The sequence below is a fragment of the Miniopterus schreibersii genome (genome assembly GCF_964146895.1).
Source record: "Miniopterus schreibersii genome assembly, chromosome: 12".
Lineage (NCBI taxonomy): Eukaryota > Metazoa > Chordata > Mammalia > Chiroptera > Miniopteridae > Miniopterus > Miniopterus schreibersii.
In genome coordinates this window covers 47,466,757-47,493,093 of record NC_138112.1, presented here as the reverse complement: position 1 = coordinate 47,493,093, position 26,337 = coordinate 47,466,757, and the positions used below count along the sequence as shown (strand labels likewise).

Sequence of the window (26,337 nt, the reverse complement as noted above, 5' to 3'; positions counted from 1 at the left end):
CCTGCTACCCCACGGGCTGCCCAGACTTTGCTCCCTTTTTGAAGAAGCTCAGAAGTCAGGTTCCTGTGAACTTCTTGGTGCCTATGTTGGTGCCTGGGAGCAGACTGATCCTTAGAAAGTATCCCTGCAGAGCCCTACATTCCTGCAATATTCTGACATTTCCCCTGGAGTCTGTGGTTGTTTTTTAGCTGACACTATAAGCCATATGTTGAATGTGGGGCCAGATGAAGCTTTGATACTAAACACAGTGTATGTAGTAGATTTATCTGGAATTTAATATGTATTACTTGGTGTTTTGTCTCTTAAGCAAAGTTTTTCTTTGTTAAAATAAACATGTATAAAGAATTTATACAGCGCACATGGTTATGCATATTTATTGCAGAGAATCTGTTAATAATCTATGCCTCATCGGATTTTGCATTTCTGTTGAAATAACAAATGCGGCACTTGGTACAACTGAATGAATTTGGTGAATTTTCTCTTATCTGGGAGAAGAAAGGCCATTTCTCTTTTTCCAAACTTCATTTTCTTCAATCATCCTCAGCACTGGCCAGCTTCCCAGGTGGTGCATCTGGGGAACTGAATGCTTTTCTGGCTCTAAATGATTTTGTCTTTTTTTCCTTCTACACTCCCTTGCTTAGCACACATAGACACTTGCCTGGGGACTTCGAATTGCTCCTTTGAGTAAGAGCTTAGACTCCTAAAGGTCCTCTTATATTACACGGAGGGGGAAACACATGAAACTGGCCATTAATTGAGCTCAGAGTAAGACCCTAAGAGATTGTGACACGGGGCAAGTCAGGAGCCTGGGGACTTCAGGGTGGCTGATGGGAGCCCTGAATTGGGTGAGAGAGAGAGGAGTCTGAGAAACATCTGGGCAATGGGCAAGGAGCCTGTGAGGAGAGGAGAGGGTGGGCAGGCCATGAAGCATGGGTGACTGTTCTCTGTGTCATGTCTGTGTCTGTATCTGTTAAGATGCAGGAACATGGGCTTCAGAATCAGCCTCTGTTGGAATCCAGTTCTGGTGCTCACTGCTGATTGGATCTTGAGCAAGTTATTTCCCCTCTCCCACATATGTCAATATGATTACCCATGCGCTGGCTGGTGTGGCTCGTAGGTTGGGTGTCATCTCGTGTACCCAAGGGTTGCCGGTTCGATTCCCAGTCAGGGCTCGTGTCCAGGTTGCAAGCTGAATCTCCGGTCACAAGTGTGCAGGAGGCAGCCGATTGATGTTTCTCTCTCATTGATGTTTCTGTCTCTCCCTCTCCCTTCCTTTTTCTCTAAAAATTAATAAAAAAATCTTTTTAGAAAAACTGAATACCTCTGCTTTCTTTACAGGTAGATAGAAAGGCTCTTGGTATCTCATAGTTGGCACTACAATAAATGTTCACACTTTCACTTGTAATTCAGTGCCTACCTATGAGAGCTGTGGAATGTAGCCTTAATTCAAATGTTTGTTTTTAGAAACTGGCAAGGTGTTTACCTGGGGCCGAGCGGACTACGGTCAACTAGGGAGGAAGTCGGAGTCTCAGGAAGGCTGGGAACCAGAAAAGCAGGGTTCGCCCCTCCCCTGCTCGAGGCCACGGGAGAGCACACCTTCATCTCTGCACTGCTTAATGGGAGCAACCGAGGTAGGTGTGACTCTCCAAAGATGCGATGCTCCTCTTTGCCTTGTCTTTCAGCAGAGCGCTTGCTGAGGGCCTACTGTGTGTGCATACTCCAGACATTACAGTAGCGTCCACGCAGGAATCTGAAGGGTCCTTGCCTCAAGTTGCTTGTGGTTTATTGTGTGGTAGAAAAGGGAGTCTGGGCCCACTTGCGGGGTGAGAGATGACGTCAGGGTGCGGGCACTGGGTCAGGCTTCGAGGAGGACGTGGCCCTGAGCTCTGCCTTGAGGATGGGTCGGACGTGAGCGAGCAGCTGTAGGTTCAAGAAGAGGCCTTGCAGGTGGGCCCAGCAGCTTGAGCAGAGTCACAGGGAAGGAAAGTGAAGAACGTATTTGGGAGACCACTGGCGCGTGGGGTATCTGTGGGGGCGAGTGTGAGGTAATATCAGAAAGATGGGATGGAACCTGATCAGGGGGCCTTTAATACTGAGCTAAGTATTTCTGCATTTCTGTTTATATTTCCCAGTGTGGAAAACATTGTAGTTCATTTGCGTATTCAAGCCCCTGCAGTTGCCTGGAATGTCTTGAATTTCTACATTTAAGGCAGGAGTCTTAATTTCTCCAGGGTGTATGTTTCTGTTACTAAATTTCACTTTACTGCTGTCCTTAAAAAAAAAAGAAAAGGCTTGGCTTTCAAGAAGAATGAGAATGGCCACACAGGAAATGTGCCTCTGAACCCAGGCTGGCTTGATAAAGGAATTCAGTCTCCATTCAGCGTTTGTCAAAAAATTAATAAGCTAGTGAGACTTCTGTAATTAGCATCAGACTAATTACAACCCTCTCCATACCTAGAGGGCTTCCCTTCCCCCAGGGCCTGCCTGGCCTCCGCCTTCCGGGTATGTAGGACGCATCCATTCCTGCTTCACGTCCCAGCCCGCGCCCTCCTGGGCCTCTCCTCAGGGCTGCCTCGAGTCTGTCTGTCTTTCTCTCTCTCTCTTTTCTTTAATTGAAAAGGCACTAAACAACACCGCAGAGACAATTTGGACATGGTAATAATAATAATGATAATAATAACAAAACCATTTATAATCGTACCACCCTAACACAACTACATTTCCACGTACATCCTTTACAAATTATTTATAATGTTTGGTATTATCCTCATTTATTTGACCACAAATGCATTGCTTTGTTTTTCTTGGGTGTAAGATCATTTTAAATGGCTTTTATGTGGTTGGAAGATTCTGGGATATTTTCAAACCATTCTTTGAATGTTGGACATTGAGATCATTTCCTTTTTTTTTTTTTTTTTTTGGCACTGGGGTGGACTCTGCAGTGAATACCCTGTTGAGTCATTTCTTGAAGATATAATCTTGGGGTTGAAATTACAGGGGCAAAGGCCCTGAGCATCTTTATGACTTTCGCTACATTTCTCTGCATTCTGTTTGAAAGAAGTTGCCGCCCCCAGCAGTGAATGAGGGAATGCAGTGTCTGCGAGTTCAGGGGCTGACACTTGGTACATAGGCTTTAGGCTCTTTGGCTGAGACTTTGTGGTCTGGTTGCATAGAGGAGGCACAAGAGCTTCTGGAGCTTTCGAGTCTCTGGTGTTGTTGGCCAGATGAAGATGCTAACACCTACTAAAGAAGGTTGTTGGTGAGGATTCCTTGCAGAGTTCTTGGCACGTGGCAGGAACCCACTCAGTTATTGTTGGGTCCTTTCTCTTCTTCTCCTCTGAAGCCTTTTAAGGTCCTGCAGTGGCCACGATACGCAGCACTGTGACAGGCATGGCCAGTGCAAACATATAGCCTAAGGACCTGACATTGATGTGACTTTTATTTAGCTTCTTAGTGGGGCAATCTGAGGAGTCGCCTGAGACCTGTGGCAGCTTTGTGCAGTGCTCCCCTCCATCTCTGCTCCAGTCCTTGGGGTGTTGGTGTGCATACTCATTGGTCTCACTGCAGGTTCAGACTCCAGGCTGTTTTCTCTTGGTAAATTGGGGCTGGGAATTATCTCCATTGTTGATGTCCAGATCTGACCCACAAGATACCTATTTGCCTGAGGCCCAGAGCCAAGCCAGTGTGGGCAGCTATAAGCTGCTAGGAAGAAATGTCAAGCCCAAACGCCATTCAAAGCCCCACTTACCTTGGACAAAGCAAGGTGCTACCTTGGCAGAGGCTTGGCCAGGGAGGTGCAGGGACACCTGGGGGTACAGGAACAGCCTTGAACTAAGTTGATGATTCCAGATCTTTAAGGACCTGAGTGTGGCCCATAGCTGATAATTGCCATCTTTATGTCCAAAGGATAAGCTGAGGGAGGAGTGAGCTTTCTAGGCTGGGGCCTCAGGTAGGATGTTTGTCCAGAAGAGTCCAGAGGGACAGCCAGGCAGAAGGGGAAAGCACAGGTAGATAGAGCTGGACTGTGGTATATATATCCCTTCCTGTGAACAAAAGAAAGCAAATAAACACAATGTTACCCTGTGGTTGTTATGGACCAGGCAGTGTGCTAAATGCTATATATAGATATTATTTTATCTCCATAGTAAACCTGGGCACAGCTTATAATCACTGCTTTACGATAAGGAGACAGAGGCTCAGAATGGGGAGTCACTGGCCTTGGATCACACTGTAGGTAAACAGCGGGCTGGGACTTGGACTTGAAGTACTTGAAGCTCACATATCTTCTGTATAGATGAAGTAAAAATGCACATGTCCTTTTACATGTCTATCCTCACATGGATGAAAATTCTGAAAGTCTGAGATTCAGGGTTTCTGATTCCCTGAGTGTCTCAATATTTTTCTTCTGAGCTGTATCTCATCTCAGGCCTGAGAAAGACTTTGAGATTTTAGACCTTTTGGGCCTTCCTTTAATGTTCTTCTAGTAGTGATGACTACATGTTTCACGTACTGTCAGCTTTGCCTTAGATCCTAGGCCTCTGTAGCCACTCTCAGAAAGTTCCTGGGGTAGCACAGGTTTGGGATTAATACCCCCTGCCCGTGTTAGGGTGGAGTGTGTGTAGACATGTTTCTCTGCTCCTTGACAGCAAATATGCACCACAGCAGCCTTTTGCTTTCCAAGCCCTGAGTAGGGCTGCTACCTGCACAGTTCCCGTGGAATATTGGCTCGAAGTTCCACCCACAGGTAGAAGCCTACATTTTACAGTTGGGCAGAAGCATTTGTGCTCACTTAGTGGTTCCAAAGCAGGTAGAGCTGGGCACCTGGTGTGTTAGTGGACCCATGAGAAGATCTGCTTGACTGAAGGTGACTGAGGGACAGAAGACCTAGGTTCTAGTCTGGCTTTCCCCTGACTGAATGAATTTGGGCAAGCCCCCTTCCCTCCTGCACCTGAGTTCCCCCATATGTAGGGTGGGGATATTAGACCAGGTGATTCCTAATTTTCTTATAAGTCTAAGAGTCCTTTCCACCTGTGACTCTTATGTCATATAAGTGATCACTACTTAAATCTGTAGTGACTCCTGCCCTTGGAGTCTCTCAATGTCAAAGCCAAGATCACTTAACCCCAGCTGCTGGCTTGACTTTGTCATGTTAACCAGTGTTAACATGTTCCAGGCTTCAGGGCCATTTGAGCTTTGCTTTGCTTCTTCGCCTTGGCTCTGTTCTCTGCCCTCGTTCCTTGTCCCCAGGGCCTCCTGTTCCAGTTTAGGTCACTGGGAGTTAGTATGATGCGCCCACCTGGTCCTCCAGGACTTGCAGTTTGGTTTTGACTCCCATCTCGGTAGCTCTGCCCTTATCTCCAGGGGCAGGCAGGCCTTGGCGACACGCTTCCTGGCTTCCCCACCCGCCACCCCTTTTCAGGCTCTGTGTGTGCTGACCCACGTCTCCTGCTCACCTGCCTCGGCCACACAGGGTGGTGGGTGGGGAGGTGGACCCAAAGATAAAGAGTATATGTCTTTGCCCTGCAAGAACTTCCAGGTACATAAATAAATCCTTACTGTACAGAGTGAAAAGTGCCATTAGGGGTATGTTAGGCCAAGGGAGCAATGAAGACACTAACAGAAAGAAGTGTTGTTTAAACTGGGTTCTTAACAATGAGTAGGAGTTTAGAAAAGGTAGAAGGACAGTCCAGCAGAGGGGAAAACATGAACTAAAACTGTGAGTCTGAATCTGCTCTAACTCCTGGCGTAGTCAGGATCCTGCCCATTCCAGTGGTCCAGCCTAGTTTTGCAGTCTCGCTGCCTGTCCAGCCTGCCCCTTCACTGCCACCAATCCTTCTGCGAGGACTACTGTCTTTTCATATAACTTTCATATATGTGGTCTCATTTGAGCCCAGTGCAGTGCTGTGAAATAGGCCCAAATAAGAATGGTTGTCCTCCTTTCATAACTGAGGAAACTGAGGCTCAGAGAGGCTAGCTGGGAATTGGGAGAAGATCCATGGAAAGCAGCCTGATTCTCAGTGTTTCTGAGGACCTTGCTCTGGGCTCAGTCTGCAGCATGGCCCTGAGTCATGTTGCTGGTTTAAATTCTGCCCACGTTTGCTTGAGGAGCACCAAGTCCCAGGGAGGGAGCTCAGTGTACACGTGCACGTGTGCACACACGCAGCCATCAGAGCAGGAGCAGGAAATGCGGAAATAAACAAGGGTTGAACCAGGGATTGGATAATCGTGAAGCCCAGATGCCATCAGCCCTCATTTTGCTGCAGGACTAAAACTGTTTGTTGGAGGATCAACCTGTGCACAGGGTCTAAGTGAAATCTGTCAGAATGAGTGGGAAAGAAGCTATTTTTAGTTTGCAGAGTCACTCACTCAGCTGTGTTAGCTGAGGTTTGAGCCAGTCCCCTACGCTTTCCACAGTGTTATTTCTGAAGGAGAAATACCACTTGAATGCTGTGTAAAACCCATTAATGAACCTGGAAGTTTCCAGGGTGTCTTTGTCCTGCAGATGTTTCCGAAGGCTGCCTTTCCTGAATGACCTTCCTCCTCCTTTCCTATATTTAATGCATTTCTAATTTTAAGTTTGTGTCAAGACTGTGGGACTTCGGTGCCCTAAATAACACAGAAACCTACCACCAGCAATCAGCTGAGTCTGGAGGGCTCTGACAGCATTGAACACAGCCTGGAAAAGCATTTCCAAGTCGCTGTCTGGTAAGTCATCCGTGTGTCACTGCTGTTCTTAGAGGAGCAGGAGGTCTCTGAGGCCACGGGCCTGGGTAGCCCAAACCTCCCAGGTGCAGCAGGTTTTAGGAGCCTCCCCAGATGGGATAGCAGTGTTCACCCAAAGACTGTTTCTTTGGAGATTAGAAAAGCTAGCACATCTGTGTGGTGGCTGCTGACCTAACAGGAGAAGTAACCCAAAACAAACCTCAAAGCTGTAGCCTGGATTTGTCTATGTGAACACTCAGGAGAGAGAAAGAGCCACCAGACAGTGCTGTATTGTTTGAAAGAGATGGTAAAGGGATCTGATATAGAAGCACGTATTTACCACCTGCTATTTTCTCATTTACTTATATTTATCATTTTTTCTCACTAAAACATAAGCAAGACAAGGGCCTATCAGTCTTGTTCAAGGCTGGGTTCCCAGTGTCTAGAATAATTCCAGGCACCTCGTAGGTGCTTAGTGGATGTTTCCTGACTGAATAAATGACAAATGAAACGAAATGGTTTGGGAGGTATGTGGCCCTCTTCTGCTCCTTTTCGCTCTCTCTCCAGTCTGCACTCCCCAATCCCAAGGCCAGCTCAGGAACAGGAATTTCTGTGTTTGCAGGCATTTGGGCATCAGATATCCTGCAGAGCCAGAGAACAGACCCTATAATGTGCTCAGACAACCCAGACGTTTCTTACAAAGTATCTTGATGACGAGGCTTTTACTGTCAGTCTGTTAGCACTTACGGTTTACTAAGCACTTTTATGCATACTCATCTTTGGTTTTTCTTTTATTCAACAGATGCTTATTTATGTTTGTCTGTCCGGGTACTACATGAGCCGAATGAGGAGAACAGAGGAGAGTGGAATAGTTCCTGGCTTAGGGGCTTTGAGCTAGCAGCAGTGCTCAGACAAGTTCACGGCAGGACAAGCAGAATGTGACAGAGGCTGAAGGGAGAGTCTGACAATGAAGATAATGTTGATCTCAGCCCTTCCCTGTGTCCTTGGGGACTTTTCCTTTCTTATACTTTCAGTCTCTCTGGTTCTGTTGGATTCTGGAGGGTACGGGTGGGGGGTGACTGGAAAGGCTTCCTGAATTGGAAGTGTTGACATTAAATTAGGCCTCAAGGGAATGAATGTAAAGTAGCAGGGGAGCCTTGGCAAGAACTTGCACTAAGAGGAGAGCAGAGGAAGAGCAGCCAGTGAGACTGATATTGACAAGAGAGGGAGCAAGCCAGGAACTGCAGCGTCTCGGAGCCAAGGAGATTTCAACAGGGAGGTCAGGGAGGTTGAAGGCTGAGAACAGACCATGGGACTTGGTGGTGGGAGGTGTGGTGGCACTTCTGAGAGAAGCTTAGGTGGAAGCTGAAGCAGGGACATAGGGAATGAAAGGGTGACAGGCAGTACAGGCTGCAGGTGTGAATGATTGTGGAGGAGAACAGACTCAGGAACCTGAAAGGAGAGCCTGGTTTGCATTCGTTTTGTAAGCTTGGGGGTCTGATGGACAGACTCTTGAATGTGGAGTAAGACCTGGATTGGATTTTCTGCTCTGTCACCTACAGCCCACGTCACTATGGGCCAGCGAAAACCTTTCCAAGCCTTACTTTTCTCATCTACCAAGTGGGAGTAATAATATCCGCTTTTCCTTGTGCCAGAGCTGCTCTTCTGTCTCAATCACTTGACGTCTTAGGAGCTACACAGAACCGTGTTGGATCTTGTGGCAAACACTTCCTAGAATCAGAACCAGTGAAAATAGTGGAGGCCAGATGCTTGGCAATCCATAGCCAGTCTTCACGCAGTGCCAGAGAGTGTGGATTCCTGTTGAGGTCGCCATCAGCACTGACAGCAAGGATATTTCTGGCTTGCTCTCTCTCAGCAGCAGAGGAGATTCATCAGCACTGATTTAAAGTCCCAGTGACCTCATGTGTCACCACCACTCTCTACAGCATTACCACTGCCCCAGGCCGCACCCAGGGTCACCAGGGAGCTGTCCAGCTGTCTTTTATTGCATTTGACCTTGAAAACTGGGCCTTCCAGGGTGAAAGTAAATCGTGCAGAGGTTTAGAGGAAATAGAAGTCAATGAGGGTTAAAGGAGGCTGGAGTGGTTTGATGAGAGAAATGCAAGGTCTGTGAAGGCTGAGTGAGTTGTGCCTAAATTGGTTGGCCAGGGAATTGAAACTACCTCCATCTCTACCCCTGTTCCTCTGGCATGGCCCTCCATATCTGCTGCCTAATTACAGTGACAGCCCCTTAGTTGAAGACTCCATCTCTAATCTGGCCTCTTCCTAGCTGTCCCCCTCAGCTGCCAAAATGATGTTCTAAAATATAAATCTGATTGTGCTAGGCTCTTACTTTAAAAAAAACACATTCATTCCCATAATAAACACTATTGGAAACCTACTATATGTATGGAAGAAACTTAGCCAAGCGTTTAGGATATAGTGGAGAATAAGGCCCCGCCTCTGCCCTCAGGGGTAGGTGAACACACAACCCATAAGCCCCACAGCCAGTGTTCAAAGAGTGGAGTTATTAGAGCATAAGTTCCAGGATTATTGCTGGTCTTGTTCGTCACCTTGGTTAGTGTTCAGCACTAGCAGATGCTCAGTAAATAATTGTCATAGGTTGAATGTATGCCCTTATTTTTTAATGGCTTCCCATCCAGGATGAAGTCCAGAATCTCTGGCTTATCATAAAAAGCTCTTCCTGGTCCCACCCCGTCGGGATATCCAGTCTCACCTTGTATCGCTCTCTCTCTTGCGTTGTGTATTTCATTCAGACCAAACCAACGAAATCATCGTGCTGTTTGATACTTCTGGGCCTTTGCATATGCTGGCTCTCCTGCTTCCCTTTGCCCTTAGCTCCTTGGACAACTACTACCCGTCCCCCAATGGATAACAAAGACTATGTCTTATATTTATCTCTGTGTCCCTACCCTTCAACCTGACAAACCCACCTCTCCTTTCTCTCTCTGTTGAGTTTTTCTTGGCTTGGTGTCATTACCCACCTTTCTTGGCTCTGTTGAGCTGCTGTCCATGAAGCCCTTTTTCACCTTCCCTCTACCCTCCTAGTCCTTGAGTCTCCTAAGAGTCCAGATCTGGACTTCGTTGGGCTGCTGGAGGCCTGGCTGCGTGGCTGTGAAGAACCCTGGCCTTCCTTTTGCCTTTCTTAAACATCTTCTTTCTCCCACATTGGCCCCATCCAGATAGCTGGACCTCTCTGCCATTTCCACTTGCCCAAGAGCCCTACCTTGAGTAGGGCATGGATTTTGCCAGTCCCATTGCCTGAGGACTGTCCTCTCTGTCCTGGACCTTCAGTCACTATTTGGGACCTTGTTCTGAATGACTGATTCCCTAGTGGAACACATCTACTTGATTCTGAGGGTTGTTGCTGCTCGGAGCTTCCTGCTTAGAGGTCCTCTTTGCTATGGGTGCTGGCCTGAATCAGACTAGGTCCCTTTAGCTTTGTAGTAGATGGCTGCCTTGGGAGCAAGCCCTGTAGTCACCGCCCTTCCCCAAAGGTCATTCCCATCTAGTTCTAGCCTTTTTTTGGCTTGCAATGTTCTGAGCCACTGAGGCCTTGCTTGGTAGGCATCCCTTGAGGCAGATAAAGAGCAAACATTGCTCTTGTCTTATCTAAAGAAGCAAAACCAGGCCATTTTGTTGGGATACAGCTTTCAGAACCCCAAGACCCAGGCCAGTTGGTAGAGGGACCACTGCATTATGACTAGAAGAAGTTAGTGTTTGTGTGATCACATAATTCTCTTCTGTGATGTAGTGGTTCTCTCTGTGGGAATAAAAACTGCAGGTTGCTGTTTTGAAGGGAGCACTTTTTACTGGGTGCCTGGTATCATTGAAGATTGGGGGAGACTGGTTGTGTGGAGCAGAAATGGAAGGAATCAGAAATGTCTTTGCAAAAAGAGCAACTGCCATGACGATTGTGAAGCTTCTTACTTTTCGGAGTATAAGGAGAGAGGAAAGCAGTGGGCATGGTGGGAGCCCATCCTAGGTGTCGGGAGGCTGCTTGGAGCTCCCATGAAGACTTTCCCATGTTTCACTTCGGGAGACCCAGCTGGCTGGGAACAGTTGCTCATGGCTGCTGAACAAAATGCATGTGTCATTGTAGCCAGCACTCCTGGGATCGAGAGAGGACAGTTCCTCACTCCGGAAAGGTAATTTAGTCATTCTCGAGTATCTTCTCTGTGGTTTTATTTCCATGTGGTCCCTTTTGGGTAAGGTTTTTTTTTTTTTAATAGCCTGGAGCATGCACATTATTTGAGGACAGAGTCTGCATGAAGGAGCAACAGAATTATGATTGGAGAAGTACTTGGAAGAATCAAAAGACTTTACATCATGGCTTGATTCTTGGACAAACTGCTTTACTTCTCAAAGCCTGAGATTTTGCATCTGTCATGTATAATAATACTTATTAGGCCTTCCTCTCCAAGTGCTTGTCAAAATGATGTTATGGATGTGAAAGCACTTAATAAACTAGGAAGCGATAAACAAATGTAAGTTATGTTAGTAGATTTCTTTGTCCTATCCAGCCTTGTTGGGCTTTCAGGTTTTGTAGCTCTTTGGAAATCACTGTGAGTTATCATGGAGCTGGGGTTTGATGTGAATCATTTGTATGATTTTTGTGTTCCTATTTATTCATTAGTACTTACCAAGTACCCAGGGTGCATTCAAGCTGTGGACATGGAATGTGACAACAGGGAGGACACAGAGTCCTCCAGCTTTCTAAATAGGATGTGAGTGATAGTATAAATTTCCTACAGGTAAGAGCCGAAGACTTTTGAACAGAGAGATTAAGAAGCAGTGTTGGGAAAAGCATTTTTGGCCAGGTCTCTTGAGTCTTTGAGAGACCTTAGAGAAGATGAAATTTGAAGGCTGGAGAGACTGAGTTTGGTGGTTGAGAAGATCAAGCCTCTTTAGGTTTCTGAAGGACCTGTATGGGAAGAGGCTGGTTCCTTCTGAGGCAATAAATCTGGGGACGGTGTTGGCAGGCTTGGATTTGAGCACGGAGAGTGGCAGTTAAGAAGGACTTGATTGGGAACAACAGGACTTTTAAGAAATAATAATGATAGCTCCTATTTGTTGAACATTGTCTGTGTACCACATATTGTGCTAAGCACTCCATGAACATTACTTTCAGTTCTTATATGTTCCTGTGAAGCAGTGCACTATTTCATCACCATTTTGTAGATGAGGAAACCAAAACTTGGGGCAGTAACTTGTCTAAGGACACAGCTAGGAAATAGCAGAGCTAACACAGTGGCAGTGTTGTAGACTAGAGGATATAGACTAATATAGTGGTAGCAAGGATGAGCTTCTGAGTGTCTCAACCCCAGACCCCTTACCTGCAGATCCAATTTGTACCACTTTACAGGGCTCAGATGAGAGTTCATCCAGTTGAATCTTTTTTGGACAACTCCAGTTACCATTTCAAGTATAAGCTACTTGAGGATGGGTACCATGTCTTGGTTGTGGATGTATCTTTAGAACATGGCACAGTGCCTTTCAGAAAGCAAACAGCTGGGATTTCTTATGGAATTGAATGGAAACCTCTCTTCACTGAGAGTCTGAGTCACCTGTTACTGTTTGATTTCACTCTAACATCTGATCACCTCATGTGCGGTGGTCTCCAGGGGAGAGCATATGGTGTTGTGGAGTGGGCACTCTATTTGAGGTTTTAAAAAAAATTTCATACCCTGGCCCTGGCTGGTGTTGCTCAGGTGGTTGGAGCATCGTCCTATGCACAGGAAGGTTGCAGGTTGAATTCCGGTCAGGGAACATACTTAGGTTGCAGATTCGACCCTCCGTCGAGGTGTGTATGGGAATCAACTGATCCATGTATCTCTCTCATATAGTTGTTTCTCTCTCTCTCTGTCTCATTCTCACCCTCTCTCCCTTCCTCACTCTCTAAAATCAATAAGAGTCTCATACACTGTTGGGCAGGGGGTGAGGGGCTAGGTCATATAGCAGGCACTAGTAGAAGCCGTGGGGGCTTGAGCTCCACCCACTCTCAGCAGGCTTGGAGAGGTCTGCCTTGGGATATCTGCAGACAGAGTTGTGATATATGAGTTTGGAGGGAAAGGAACAAAATCAGAATGCTGACTCCTCCAGTGTCTCAGCATGAGGGTCATAGAAATGCAAGCATCTTCTTCAGTCTGCAGTGCTCCATTCCTCAGATGTTGTTTAAGGGGAAGAGCACTGAGGCGTGCAAATGGTACCTCCCCCTTTACACCCCTCAAGATGAAATTTCTCCTGCTGCATGGGGACTTGCGGGAGCAGTTCTGTAGTTACTGCTGTACAATGCATTAATCATTCTGCTCCCCTGGCACATTTTTCCAGGCTGCATCATTTCCCTGTCCCTTCCTTCACTCCATGATGATGATGCATCTGGTGGCTGCAGCCTCCCTGATCAGTTTGTCATATAGTGGAAAGAGCAATGTATTGGCTAATAATGACAACAGGTAGCTGTCCTGGTCTGGTGCCCGGTTCTCTGCTGAGGACTTTCTAGACCTCATTTCTGTAATCCTTATGACAACCCAGCAAAGTGCAGGTTATTATTCCTATTTTCAGATGAGGTGAGTGAGGCTCAGGGTTGGTCACTTTTCCAAGGCCACATGGCTAGTAAGTGACAGAGTTGTCATTAAAACCCAGATCCTGCTGCACAGCCTATGCTATGAGATACCAGGTTTCCATTTTGAACTCTAATGCTAATTCTCTGTGGGACCTGGGGCCTCAGCTTCCTAATCCATGTAGTGAGAAGCAGTTGCAAGGGTTATTCCAGCACTCTAAGGCCAACACCATTCTGGTTAGAACACTTACCTATCTGCAGGCTGATTTCTTTGTAACTTTGAGATTTTTTGGTTTTGTTTTATAGTGTCAGGCTAGCTGCTATGTATTAATTCCATAGCAACAACATTAATACAGGCAGTTAAGACTATACATAGTAGAAAAAGGTATGGATCAGTAGAACTTTCTATGATGATAGGAATGGTCTATATCAGTCTAATATAGTAGCTGATAATCACATGTGGCACCAGAGCACTTGGAATGTGGCTAGTGTGACAAAGGAACTGAATTTAAAACTTTATTTTATTTTAATTAATTTAAATATAAATAGCCACATGTGGCTAGTAGCTACTGTATTGGACAGTGCAGGTATAGATAGTATAATATTATACAACCAAATAGAGTATAGATTTTTCCATTCCCATCTTATCTTTGTCTTCTGTATCCCAACTAAGGCTTCTGATTTCCATGTTGATTTTTCCAGAGGTCTAATACTTGACATGTTATTACATTTGTATTTTGCTTTCAACTTTCAACACATTCAAACACACATTATTGCATTTTTCCTCAGATAAGGAAACTGAGGCACAGAGGAGTTAAATTTACTACTAGGAGCTGAGGAAATAGTTTTTGCATGAATAATGTTTTGGAGCAGAACCAGGACTGGAAACTTTGGTCTTCTCATTCCCTGTCAGAGTTTCTTTTAGTTTTCCTATCATTGGTATGCCAGGCATAGAACAGAGAGACTCTGTTCATTAGAGATAATCCTTTTAATGTTAGGTGGGGGGCTTTTTCTTTTTGTTTGATACCTTTCTGTACTGTTTGATTTTTTAACTCTATGTAAGTATTATTTTAATTGATAATAGTAGTGTAGATATTTGGAAAAATTGTATGAAATGCTATGAGACCACATAATGGAGATGTTTCTATTTTGTAGCTGTGAGAACTGACATGCTGGTCAAACAGAGAGAGGCAGGGCTTTCATGTAGGCTCCGTGGTCGGAAGAGAATAGGATCACATTTTGATTTCTGGTAGTGGTGGAGTAGTTCTTTCAGACCAACCATCCCACAGAAAATGACAGTAAACTTGGACAAAATGTGAAAAAACCCAACTACCTGAAGGAACTGGAGAGTAACCAAAAGCAGGCCCATCTTCACAAGTGTCAAGGTCCCGATAGTCAAGGAAAGACTGAGGAACCGTTCCAGGTTGAAGGATTCTAAAGAGGTGTGGCAACTCAATGAAATATACAGTTGTGAGCTGGATCCTTTTGTTGTAAAGAGGGTTACTGGAACAACTGATGAACCTAAATGAAGTCCGAAGTTTTGATGGTAGTTACAAGTGTTGACGTTTTAGTTTTGATGGTCAAGTTGTTATGTAAAGAGTGCTGTCTGTTTTGGTAACAAACATACTAACATTTTAGAGTGGCATCAGTTCGGCAACTTGCTCAGAAATAGTTCAGAAAAAAATCGAGACTGAAGGGAAGGGAACATAGAGAAAAGATGGTTAAATGTTAATATTTGGGGAATATGAGTGAAGGGTAAACAGGAGCTCTTTGTACAGCTCTTGCAACTTTTCTCGAACTTTGAACTTATTTCAAAATAAAATAAAAATATTTTTAAAAACTTCATACCGAACAATAATGAAAATAGAACACATCAACACTTGTGGGATGCAGCCAAAGCAGTGTTTTGAGGGAAATTTATAGCTTTAAGCATATATAATAAAATCGAAGGAAGGACTAGATTCAGCGACTTACAGTTCCACCTTCAGAATCTGGAAAAGGAAAAGTAAACCCAAAATAAGTAGAAAGAAGGAAATTAATTAAATAGACAATAGACAAAAGTAGAGAGAAAATAAAGCCAAAAGCAATTCTCTGGAGACATAAATAAAATTGGTAAATCCTAGCTAGACTGATCAAGAAGAAGAAAGGAGATCACAAAATACCAGTATCAGGAATGAAAGTAGGTGTGTCACTACAGAGTATATGGACATTAAAGGATACTAAAGAAATATTACGAACAATTTTGTGCCAATAAATTTAGCAACTTAGATAAAGTAGATGAATTCTTTGAAAAAAGACGATTTGCCAAAACTGCCACAAGATAAAAAATCTGAATATCAATATATCTATTAAAGAAATCAATTTATTAATAGATTTTTTACAAAGAACCCTCTAGGCCAAGATGGTGTAACTGGTAAATTTTATCATATATTTAAGGAAAACAAAGCACAGTTTTTATACAAAATCTTTCAGAAAATAGAGGTGGAGGAGGGGACACTTTCCAACTCATTTTATGAAGTCAGCATGGTTCTTATACCAAAACCCAACAAAGACATTACAAAAATCAAAAATTATAGACTAGTATTCCTCACAAACACAGACACAGAAATTTTTAACAAAATATTACCAAATCGAATCTGCCAATACATCATGACAAAGCTGTGTTATTTTAGGAATCAAAGCTTGTTTTAACATTTGAAAAACCATGAATGTAATTCACCATGTTAACAAAATAAAGGTGGAAAACCATATAATCATTTCAACAGATACAGTAAAAGCATTGACAGAATCACAATGAGCTATTATCACCTCATGCCTGTTAGAATGGCTATTATCAAAGGCAAAGAGATAACAAGTGTTGATGGGTGCTGAGAAAAAGGAACCCTTGTATACACTGGTGATGGGATTGTAAATTGGTACAGACATTATGGAAAACAAAATGGAGGTTCCTCAAAAAATTAAAAATAGAAATACCATATAATCCAATAATTCCACTTCTGGGTTTATATCCAAAGGAAATGAAATCAGTATCTCTCAGAGATATCTGCACCTTCATGTTCATTGCAGCCATATTCATAGTAGCCAAGATATGGAAACAAACTAAATGTCCATTGATGGGTGAATGGATAAAGAAAATGTGATACACAAGTGTGAGCGCACACACACGTGCATACACACACACAGAAGAATATTATTCAGTCTTAAAAGAGAAGGAAGTGTTGCCATTTGCAACAATATGGATAAAACCTGGAGGGCGTTATGCTAACTGAAATAAGCTAGACACAGACAAATGCTGCACGAGCTCACTTATATATGGAATCCAAAAAATTGAACTCATAAAAGCAAAGAGTAGAATGGTGGTTGCCAGTGGCTGTGGTGTGGAGGAAATGGGGAGATGCTGGTCAAAAGTTCAGTTATGTGAGATGAATAAGCCTAGAGAGTAATGTACATTATGGTTACTATAGTTAATAATTTTGTATACTTGAAATTAGCTAAGAGAGTAGATCTTAATTGTTCTTACTACACACACACACACACACAAATAGTAACCATGTGAGGTGATGGATGTGTTAATTAGCTTGGTTATAGTAATCACAATGTATATGTATATACAATTATATTGTATATCTTAAACACATACCATTTTTATCTGTCAATTATACTTCAAAGCTGGAAAAAATGTAACATTCATTTGTGAAAATACTCTGGGCAAATTAGAAATAAAAGGAAACTTCTACAGTCTGATTAATGGTGAAAAATTGTGTTCTTCCTAAGACCAGGTTAAAGCAAGTATGTCCTCTCTCACCATTAAATTGGATGGAGGTTCTAGCTAGTGTCATAAAGTAAGAAAAAGTAATAAATATCTTAAAAATCAGAAAGGAATAAGTAAGTCTATTTTGATTCACAGATAACATGGTTGTCAACAAAGAAAATCTTAAGGAATCTATAAAATAACTATTACAACCCAGAGCTGAATTTAGCAGAGTACAAAGTCAACATTCAGAAATTGATTATATTTTTTATGTAGAAGCAGCAAAGAATTGTAAGATCTTTAAAAAGCAATTTCTTTTCCAGTTCCATCAAGAACCCAAAACTATATAGGTATAAACTTAATGAAAAATGTGAAAGACCTGTACATAAAAACTACAAGATAGTGCTGTGAGAAGTTAAAGACCTAAATAAATGGAGAGATATATCACATTAATGGATTGGAAGACTCAGCGTTGTTGTCAGTTCTCCCTAAATTGATTTGTAGATTTGAAGTGATCTCAATCAAAATCCCAAGAGGCTTAGGGGTAGAAATTGACAAACCCATTCTATCATTTATATGGAAACATGAAGGATCTCAAATATTTTAAAGCAGTCTTGAAAAAGAAGAATAAAGTTGGAGGATTCACTTATCTGACTTCAAGATTTGATATTACTACATCAATAACAAAAATACAAATAACTTAATTTTTAAAATGAGCAAAGGACTTAAATAGACATTTCTCCAAAGATGATACACAAATGGTCAATATGCTTATGAAAAGATGCTCAACATCACTAATTAGGGAAATGTAAATCAAAACCACATGCGATTATACCTTACACACATTAGGATGGCACATATATATATATATGTACACACACATATATATACATGTGTATATATACACATACATATACATGTGTATATATACACATACATATGTGTGTGTGTATGTGTGTGTGTGTGTATAATCCAAAAAACTGTTGGCCAGGATATGGAGAAAATGGAACCCCTGTGCACTGTTGGTGGAAATGTAAAATGGTGCAGCCACTATGGAAAATAGTATGGTGGTTCCTTAAAATATTAAAAATAGAATTATCATATGATCCATCAATTCTACTTTTGCATGTATATTCAATGAATTGAAAGCAGGATCTGGAAGGGTGTTCACAGCAGCATCATTCACAATAGCTAAAAAGGCGGAAGCAGCCCAGTGTCCATCAGATGAATGGATAAGCAAAATGTATATACATGCAATGGAATATTACTCAGCCTTAAGAAGGAAGGAAATTCTGACACATGCTACAACATGGATGAACCTTGAGGACATTATGCTGAATGAAACAAGCCAGTTACAAAAAGACAAATAATGTATGATTCCACTTATATGAAGTACCTAGAGTAGTCGAAATCATAAAGATAGAAAGTAGAATCTTTATTCATAGTTGCCCCAAACGGGGAACAGCCCAAGTATTCATCTATGGAGAATGGATAAAAAAAGCTATATTATATTCATGTGATTCCAAAGGAATGAAGGGATACATGCAACAACATGGATGAAATCTCAAAAACATTATTCTGAGTGAAAGATGCCTTACACAAGAGTACACGCTGCATGATTCCATATGTATGAAATTCTAACAGGTAAAACTAAAACCAGTAGTGTTAAATTAGGTACACATTATCATCTATGTTTCACAGATGGGGACACTGGACCTCAGAGAGGCTAAAAACTGGGCCTAAGGCTGCACAGCAGGTCATTGGCAGAGCTGGGCCTACACCCAGATGTCTCGACTACCAGTGCTGTCCTTTCCACTATCCCAGGTGGTGTTTTTAGAATTTTGAGATATTAGAACATTGTCCATGAGTACAGGTGGCTTGGGTTTTGTTTTGGTCTGAAAAGTGCTCTTCCAGCTTCCACTTGGAGACTACTAGAATGGATTCGATTCCATTGGCTTGCTAGACCCTTTAGCTTTCCTTCTCTTTGCTAGACTGGAAGAGGGAAGGAGCAGCTGGGCTGGAGAGTGCTCTGACTACGTTATTAGAAAGGTTTTTCTGGGGCTCTTTCCTCTGCAAAAAAACACCTTTAATTAAAAATAACACAAGCAAACAATTATTCCTTCTCTTTTTCAAATATTCCTGAGAATCTTTGAGGAGTTGTTCTTGGTTGCATGTCCCCGTGATGTCTGAGCATTAAGTGCAAATTGAGAAAGGGACTGACACCACCATTACCAAAGAGGGTTCTCAAGAGAGTGACCAAGTCTAGACTGGAACTGTCTTCTGCTGCCAGATGGACAGGGTTCCACTGAGCTCTGAATCTGACCCAGAGACTGGCCTTTTCTGTGAGTTTGCACTTTTGGGTTACCCCTCGTGTCTTTTCCTGCTGCTGGCTCATTGACTCTTCTGCCTCTGCCCCGGGCTGCCCTGTCTCCGGGGAGTCACACTGCCTGTGATACCTGGGCACACCCGAAGATCCAGAGGAAGCCAACAGCACACTGTATTCATGCAGCGAGGTAGCGCCTTGGCTTCTCTGCAGTGAAATGCCCAAATTAACTCATCGTCGTTCGCAGCCCTTCCAACTGAGAAGACTCAGGGTGGCTCAGAGTGTTCCAGTGCAAGAGGTGGGCTGAGGACAGGTGGATTTTCATGTCCACACTGCCTGGTCTACCTTGATATTTCATTACCTTGAGAGCCAATGGGCAAGGGAGGGAGGTGGAGACAGGTGGTTCTGGCCAGAATAGTGAAGTCACCTTCCTTTTTAAATTAGAAAGAAAAACCTCTTGTTCCTGACTTGTCATCTAACTTGTTGACTGTGGAAGCATGCTTTCCTACTCTTAAAATCTTTCCTCTGCCCTGATTTTCCATTCTCTTTCTCCTTGTCTTGCTACCGTCTCTGCCCCTCCTGTCCCTGCCCCACTTTCTACTCTTTTATCATTTGTTTTCTAAGTATATGAAAAGTATGGAACGGTAGGAAAAGAGGCATCACCAGATTTCTGCCCCTTCCCTAGGTAACAGAGTCACTATCTTTTTATTAAACTTTATTTTTATTGTTACCCCGTTACAGATGTCCCCCGTTCCCCCCACCTTTGCCCACGTCCACCCAGCCCCTGTCCCCCCTTCCCTCTGGCCATCACCTCACTGTTGTCCGTGTTTATGGGTTATGCATCTATGTTCTTTGGCTAATCTCATCACCTTCTTTCACCCAGTCCCCCCCAGCCCCCTCCTCTTTGACAGCTGTCAGTCTGTCCCACGTAGCCATGCCTCTGGTTCTGTTTTGTTTCTCAGTATATATCTCCTGGGGCAAGGGAAACAAAGGGAAAAAAACAAATGTGACTACATCAAACTAAAAAGCTGCTGCACAGCAAAAGAAACCATCAAAATGAAAAGGGAGCCCTGGCGGGTTTGGCTCTGTGGTTAGAGCATTGGCCCGTGTACCTAAGGGTCCTGGGTTCGATTCCGGCCCAGGGCACGCACCTCGGTTGCAGGCTCGATCCCCAGCCCCAGTCTGGGCGAGTGTGGGAGGCAACCAATGGATGTGTCTCTCTCACATCGAAGTTTCTCTCCCCCCTTCCACTCTCTCTGAAAAGCAATGGAAAAATGTCCTTGGGTGAAGATTAAAAAATAAATAAATAAGAAGGGAGCCCACTGAATGGGAGAACATATTCACCAATGATACATTCCATAAGGGTTACATTTCCAAAATATGTGAAGAATTTGTACAACTCAATACCAGGAAGACAAACAATTCAATTAAGAAATGGGCAAAGGACCTAAATAGACACTTCTCCAAAGAGGACATACAGATGGCCAAGAGACATGAAAAAATGCTGAAAGTCACTCATCATCAGAGAGATGCAAATGAAAACCACAATGAGACATCACCTCACAGCTGCCAGAATGGCTGCCATCAATAAATCAACAACCAAGTGCTGGCGAGGGTGTGGAGAAAGGGAGCCCTAGTGCACTGCTGGTGGGAATACAGACTATGGAAAACAGTACAGAGTTTCCTAAAATAATTAAACATGAAACTGCCTTTTGACCCAGTGATCCTACTTCTGGGAATATATCCTAAGAACCCCGAAACACCAATCAAAAAGAATATATGCACCCCTATGTTCATAGCAGCGCAATTTACAATAGCTGAGATCCTGAAACAGCCCACGTGCCCATCAGGAGCTGAGTGGATACATTTACACCATGCAATACTACACGGCCATAAAAAAGAAGAAAGTTTTACCTTTTGCTACAACATGGATGGACCTGGTGTCACTATCTTAGTCTCTTTCTTCAGAATGTAACATTCACTCAGAGTTTATCATATTTTTTGTGCTCTGTCCCACCTGGTTCACTGTCTGATGTGGCCAAGCTAAGGAGAACCAAGACGCCAAGGCAGAAATGGATTCTCTCTCCATAACACTCTTTTGTTCTGTCAATTTGGCCTCCTCTGATACTCACGAGCATCCCTGCCTGCCTCCTCTGGTGAGCAGTATGGGTGATTACAGATTTGTTCATGCCTCTACTTAGCTATTTGTTCACTTTTTAAAAATTTGGCTTTCTATCACCCATCCTGAGGAAGCTGGGGTTCTTTCTCCTCAGTTTTTGCTACTAAAAATTATGCTGTGATCAACACCTTTGTACCTAAACCTTTGGTCAAATCTCTGATTATTTTCTCAGGAAGGATTTTTAGAAGTAGGATTCCTGGATCAAAGGATATAGAATTTTTAAAGGCTCTTGACACATATCTAGTATGTCAAGAATTATTGCCCTGGCTGGTGTGGCTCAGTTGGTTGAGCATTGTCCTGTGCACCGAAAGGCCGCTGGTTCGATTGCTGGTCAGGGCATGTGCCCAGGCTGAGGATTTGGTCCCCAATTGGGGACCATAAAGGAGGCAACCGATTGATGTTTCTCTCTCACATCGATGTTTCCCCGCCCCTCCCTCTCTCCCTTCTTCTCTCTCAAAAATCAATAAAAACATATTCTTGGGTGAGGATTAAAAAACAAAAGATTTCCCTGGTCATGGTCCCATCACTAATCCCATCATATTGAAGGGGAACCATTGTTATTTAATAGTAGAACTAATATCCGAGCTGTGGGTCTTACCTGGAAGAGAGCTGTTAGAGATGTGGGTTCAACAGTGAATTGAAGGTAAATGACAGGAAGTTTCTTTTCTCCTGTATCAGTAACTGGATTAAACTCCAGGCTACCAGCTGGGAGGTAAGCTAAGCTAATATTTGTCTAGCTCTATGATCAGAATTGTTTCAGGGATGGTTTGGCTTGTTTGAATTTGAGTGTCCACTAATAGAGAGATTGAAAGCTCTTGTTTTATTGAATACAGATTTACCATGTATTATGTTACCTTTTATTAATATAGCAGCCAAAGAAACATTTAGAGTAAATTGTCTATAGACTAATTTGATTGATATTCCTTCCTGGATAATAGTGATCTATGTACCCAGACAGTACTTTCCATTCAAGGATCTCAACACTTAAAAAAAAAAAATTCCTAGTATTTTTCATTATTCAGTTTACTCTGAAAAAAAAAAATTCCTAGTATTTTTCATTATTCAGTTTACTTGAATCTTGTTAATTCCATAAGCATTTTGAAACTGTATGTTTCAGAGAAGTGTAAGCATATAGGCACCACCTTTAGTTGAAACTTTCTTGTGGCTTTCATCATAGGAAAAGCAGAGCCACTTGTTGATGGCTATTATTTTTTTTCACATTAAAAATGTATAATTGGATTCATTTCTGAAATATGACAAAAAGTTAAGGTGAAAATTCAAACCATATAAGTTTATGAGACAATATTGGAGAATACAGGGGTGGGCAAAAGTAGGTTAAATTACCAGTCATCATTTCCTAAAAGATATATCATAAGTAAGGCTACATGTTAAGAAAGAATAGGCAAAGCAGTAGAGGGAAACTACCGTCATGGTGGATCAAGGGAGCACGGGATCAGATATAGGCTCTAGGGAACGGGGAGTTGGGCCTTTAAGACACTCAGGAATGCAGGGTCCTATGGGACTCAGCCCCATATTACAGGGAAACAGTAACCCAGGGGATATACTCATTACAGGGATATAGAATCTCTGTGCTCTAGTATTCCATTGTATAATTACACCAAAATTTGTTTGTTCTCCAATTCATAGATAAATGGCTTATTTCTGGTCTTCATGAATGGAGAGATTGCTAAAAGTCTCATACAAGGCTTGGTGCACAAAAACAAGCATTTCTTCAGGGTTCTATGCTAGGAGTAGAATTGCTGAGTCTTCAGGTATTATAAGATGTTTACAAAATGTGATGTTTTCAGATGGTTTAATTTTTACTAACTGATGGGTATGAAGTGGTATTTCACTGGGGTGGATTTTTATTTGCAGTTGTTTGATTGCTAGTGAGATTGATCATTTTCATATTCTTAGGCCATTACATAACATCTCCTGTTATGTATCAGTTTGTCTTTTGTCCATTTTTCCAGTGAGTTTTTGAGAAGAATTAGGTATATATTCTAGATACAAATCTTGGTCAGGAACATGTGGTGCAAATATATTCTTTCATTTTTTGGATTTTTTTACTTTATGGCAGTTTTTGATGAACAAAAACTTTAATTTTGCTGTCAAATATAACAGTATTTCCTTTATAGTTAGAATTTTTGCCACCATTTTAAGAAATTTCCTACCCCTAAGCTATAATACACAGGGGTGGGCAAAAGTAGGTTTACAGTTGTGAGTATGTGAAAGTTTATTCTTGCATTATTATTTATTAATTCGTGTATTTATCTGTATTATTTGTCTTATTATTATTGTTATTATTTCATATCCTTACTTATGATTGATGGCTGTTATTGATTGCTCCAACTGAATGGTGCCATCTGTTGCTATGGTAACTCTAGCATCATTTGGGAATATTCAGACTTGAATTTTCCAAAGACACTTATTTTGATTATAACAAAATTTGAGGACCCAACAACAAAGAAAACTATTTTCCAGTTTTCCTCCCTGTCCACCTTGATATTTATGACCCTTAAAGCAGCATAGTATTTTTCTTTGCCAAATTTTAAAAGCCTTTAAAAGTAGTTTGTTCTTCAGTCAAGGGGTTGTTTACTTGTTTGACTTGAATTTAGGGAAATCTATGTACCATTTCATAATTACTTCTTCTCATTTGCTCAATGTAACAATTTGGTGAGCTATGGTCAATATTATTGTGTCGCTTTATATATGAGGAACCTGAAGCCTAGAGAGATGAAATGACTTTCCCAGGGGTGACAGCTAGTAGTGGCTAAGCAAGGACTGGAACCCAGGTCTCCTTTTCTTCTTTTTCTATTGATTTTAGAGACAGAGAGAAACATTGATATGAGAAACATCGATCAGTTGCCTCCTGCACGTGCCCTGACTGGGGATTGAACCTGCAACCTGGGTATATGCCCTGACTGGGAATCGAACCCACCACCTTTTGGTATATGGGACAGTGCTCCAGCCAACTGAGCCACACTAGTGGGCAGAACCCAGGTCTCTTGATTTCCAGTTTAGTGCTCTTCTCAATAAGGGGCCAACTCAGTGTGTATCATTTTCTTCCCCAATTTGCCATTTGAATGTCACAAGATGACATTAATCAATACAGATTAAAATGAGAGAAAATCAATGTGAACTAGTAGTGAATTGGAACATTATTAAATTTACAACCTTTCAAGCCCAGAGAATTGTTTAAGCTTCCATTAAAACTGAGAAATGATAGAAATGAACTATCTTTAGATGGATTTATGATTAACCATGTGTGTCTCTTCCTCTGTGACCTGTAGAACCCCAGATCGTCTCTTCAGGAAATGTGCTGTTACAGTACAGCTGACTTTTCATTATTACTGTCTTTCTCAGTATTTAACGTTTCATTGGACCATAACGTTAGACCTAACTTGATACTGAGTTTTATTCCAGGAAAATAGGTATTTTAAAATCAAATGTATTATCTTAAAAACTTAGTTGCAGTAAAATATTAATATATAACTCGGTAGAGCATTTATCGTGAAGGGCACTTTTTGTCACATGGTGGTTCCCACATTGTAAAATGTAACAATAATCCTTAATTAAGGTCACTGACTGAATTAACATGCATAAAAACAATCCATTGCTTGGTGTGCTCTCTCCGGTCCCAGCCACCCAACTTGAAATTGCTCTGCATCTCCATCCCCACCCCAAAACAATAACAAAACAAGAAAGGACGAGTCAACATAAAAGCTTTGGGGCAGTAACTAAGCTGTGCTGGGTCAACTTCACCCCCTGGTGGCAGAGGCCAAGGCCGACTCAATGCTCTTTCACTCCTATTCTCCTTCTGGGGTTATCCCATCCTTCTTTCTTTTGTTACTCAGCGTTGCAAATCCTACTTTATTTCTTTCACCTATTTCTTTCTCCCTCTCAATTTTACTTCTCCCTTCATTTTTAAATTTAGTGACCTCACAACATTTATTACTCCTTCCTTTTTTATTTTCCACTCTCTTATTTATGAGTCAAAAAAATTTCTTTTTCAGTGTCCTTAATTGTGGTTGCCCAGTCTGGGAGCCTTGCTACTGAATGTGCGGGAACACCCTCTGAAGTGATGAGCTCTTAGCTGAGGAGACAGAAAAGACCTATATTTGGAAATGAAGTACCATGTAGGGAAAGGCCTGGGGCCATAAGCTTCAGAGGCTCCTCTCTATGCAGGCATTTCCTTCTGCACCAGAACCAGCATTTCTCTCCCTTCCTTCCTCCTCTAATAAACCTGCTTTTTCCAAAATACCAACGTTTAAGGTAATTTAAACCTATTTCTTACCCCATTTTCTTGTTTTTCTCTTAGGTTTAATGGGCAATGTTTTCTACCATTTTTACTGCAAATATGCAGCGGTTGGGATGCTCTAAGGAAGTGGTTCTCAAACTTAAGGACGCATCAGAATCACCTGGAGGGCTTGTTAATACACAGCTGGGCCCCGCCCCAGGAGTTGCTGCTTCAGTAGGTGTGGGGCGGAGCCTGATAATTGGATTTCTAACAAGTTCCCAGGAGCTGTTGATGCTGATGGCCTGGGACCACACTGAAAACTGCTGCCCCAGGATCATGTGGCTTCTATGGTGTGGGTATTGGGCAGTGTTTCGCAATTCATTCTTCGGCCTCCGTGCTTGCAGAGGCCATTTTCTGGCATATGGACTGGTTCTGTCTACCACTTTTTTTTCCACAGCTGGGACCCCTTGACCAGTAGCCTCAGACTTTAAGGACAGAAATTGTGTCTTATCACTGTTTCTCCAGCCATTCGCAGAATGGCTAGCGTATGTTAAGGGATACT

The 26,337-nt window shown here is 42.6% G+C and overlaps 1 protein-coding gene across 10 annotated transcripts in view; it reads left to right on the top strand.

Moving 5' to 3' along the window:
- Nucleotides 1-26,337, top strand: part of SERGEF (secretion regulating guanine nucleotide exchange factor) — a 177,475-nt gene that overhangs the window by 43,695 nt on the left and 107,443 nt on the right. For all 10 annotated transcript variants that reach the window (XR_014000028.1, XM_081154315.1, XM_081154312.1 and 7 more), the window contains one exon: nt 1,465-1,631. Coding sequence is in view for 9 of the 10 variants with exons in the window: in XM_081154315.1 (XP_081010441.1) it covers nt 1,465-1,631 (167 nt within the window). In the remaining variant the exon portion in view is untranslated. The remainder of the gene's footprint in view (nt 1-1,464; nt 1,632-26,337) is intronic.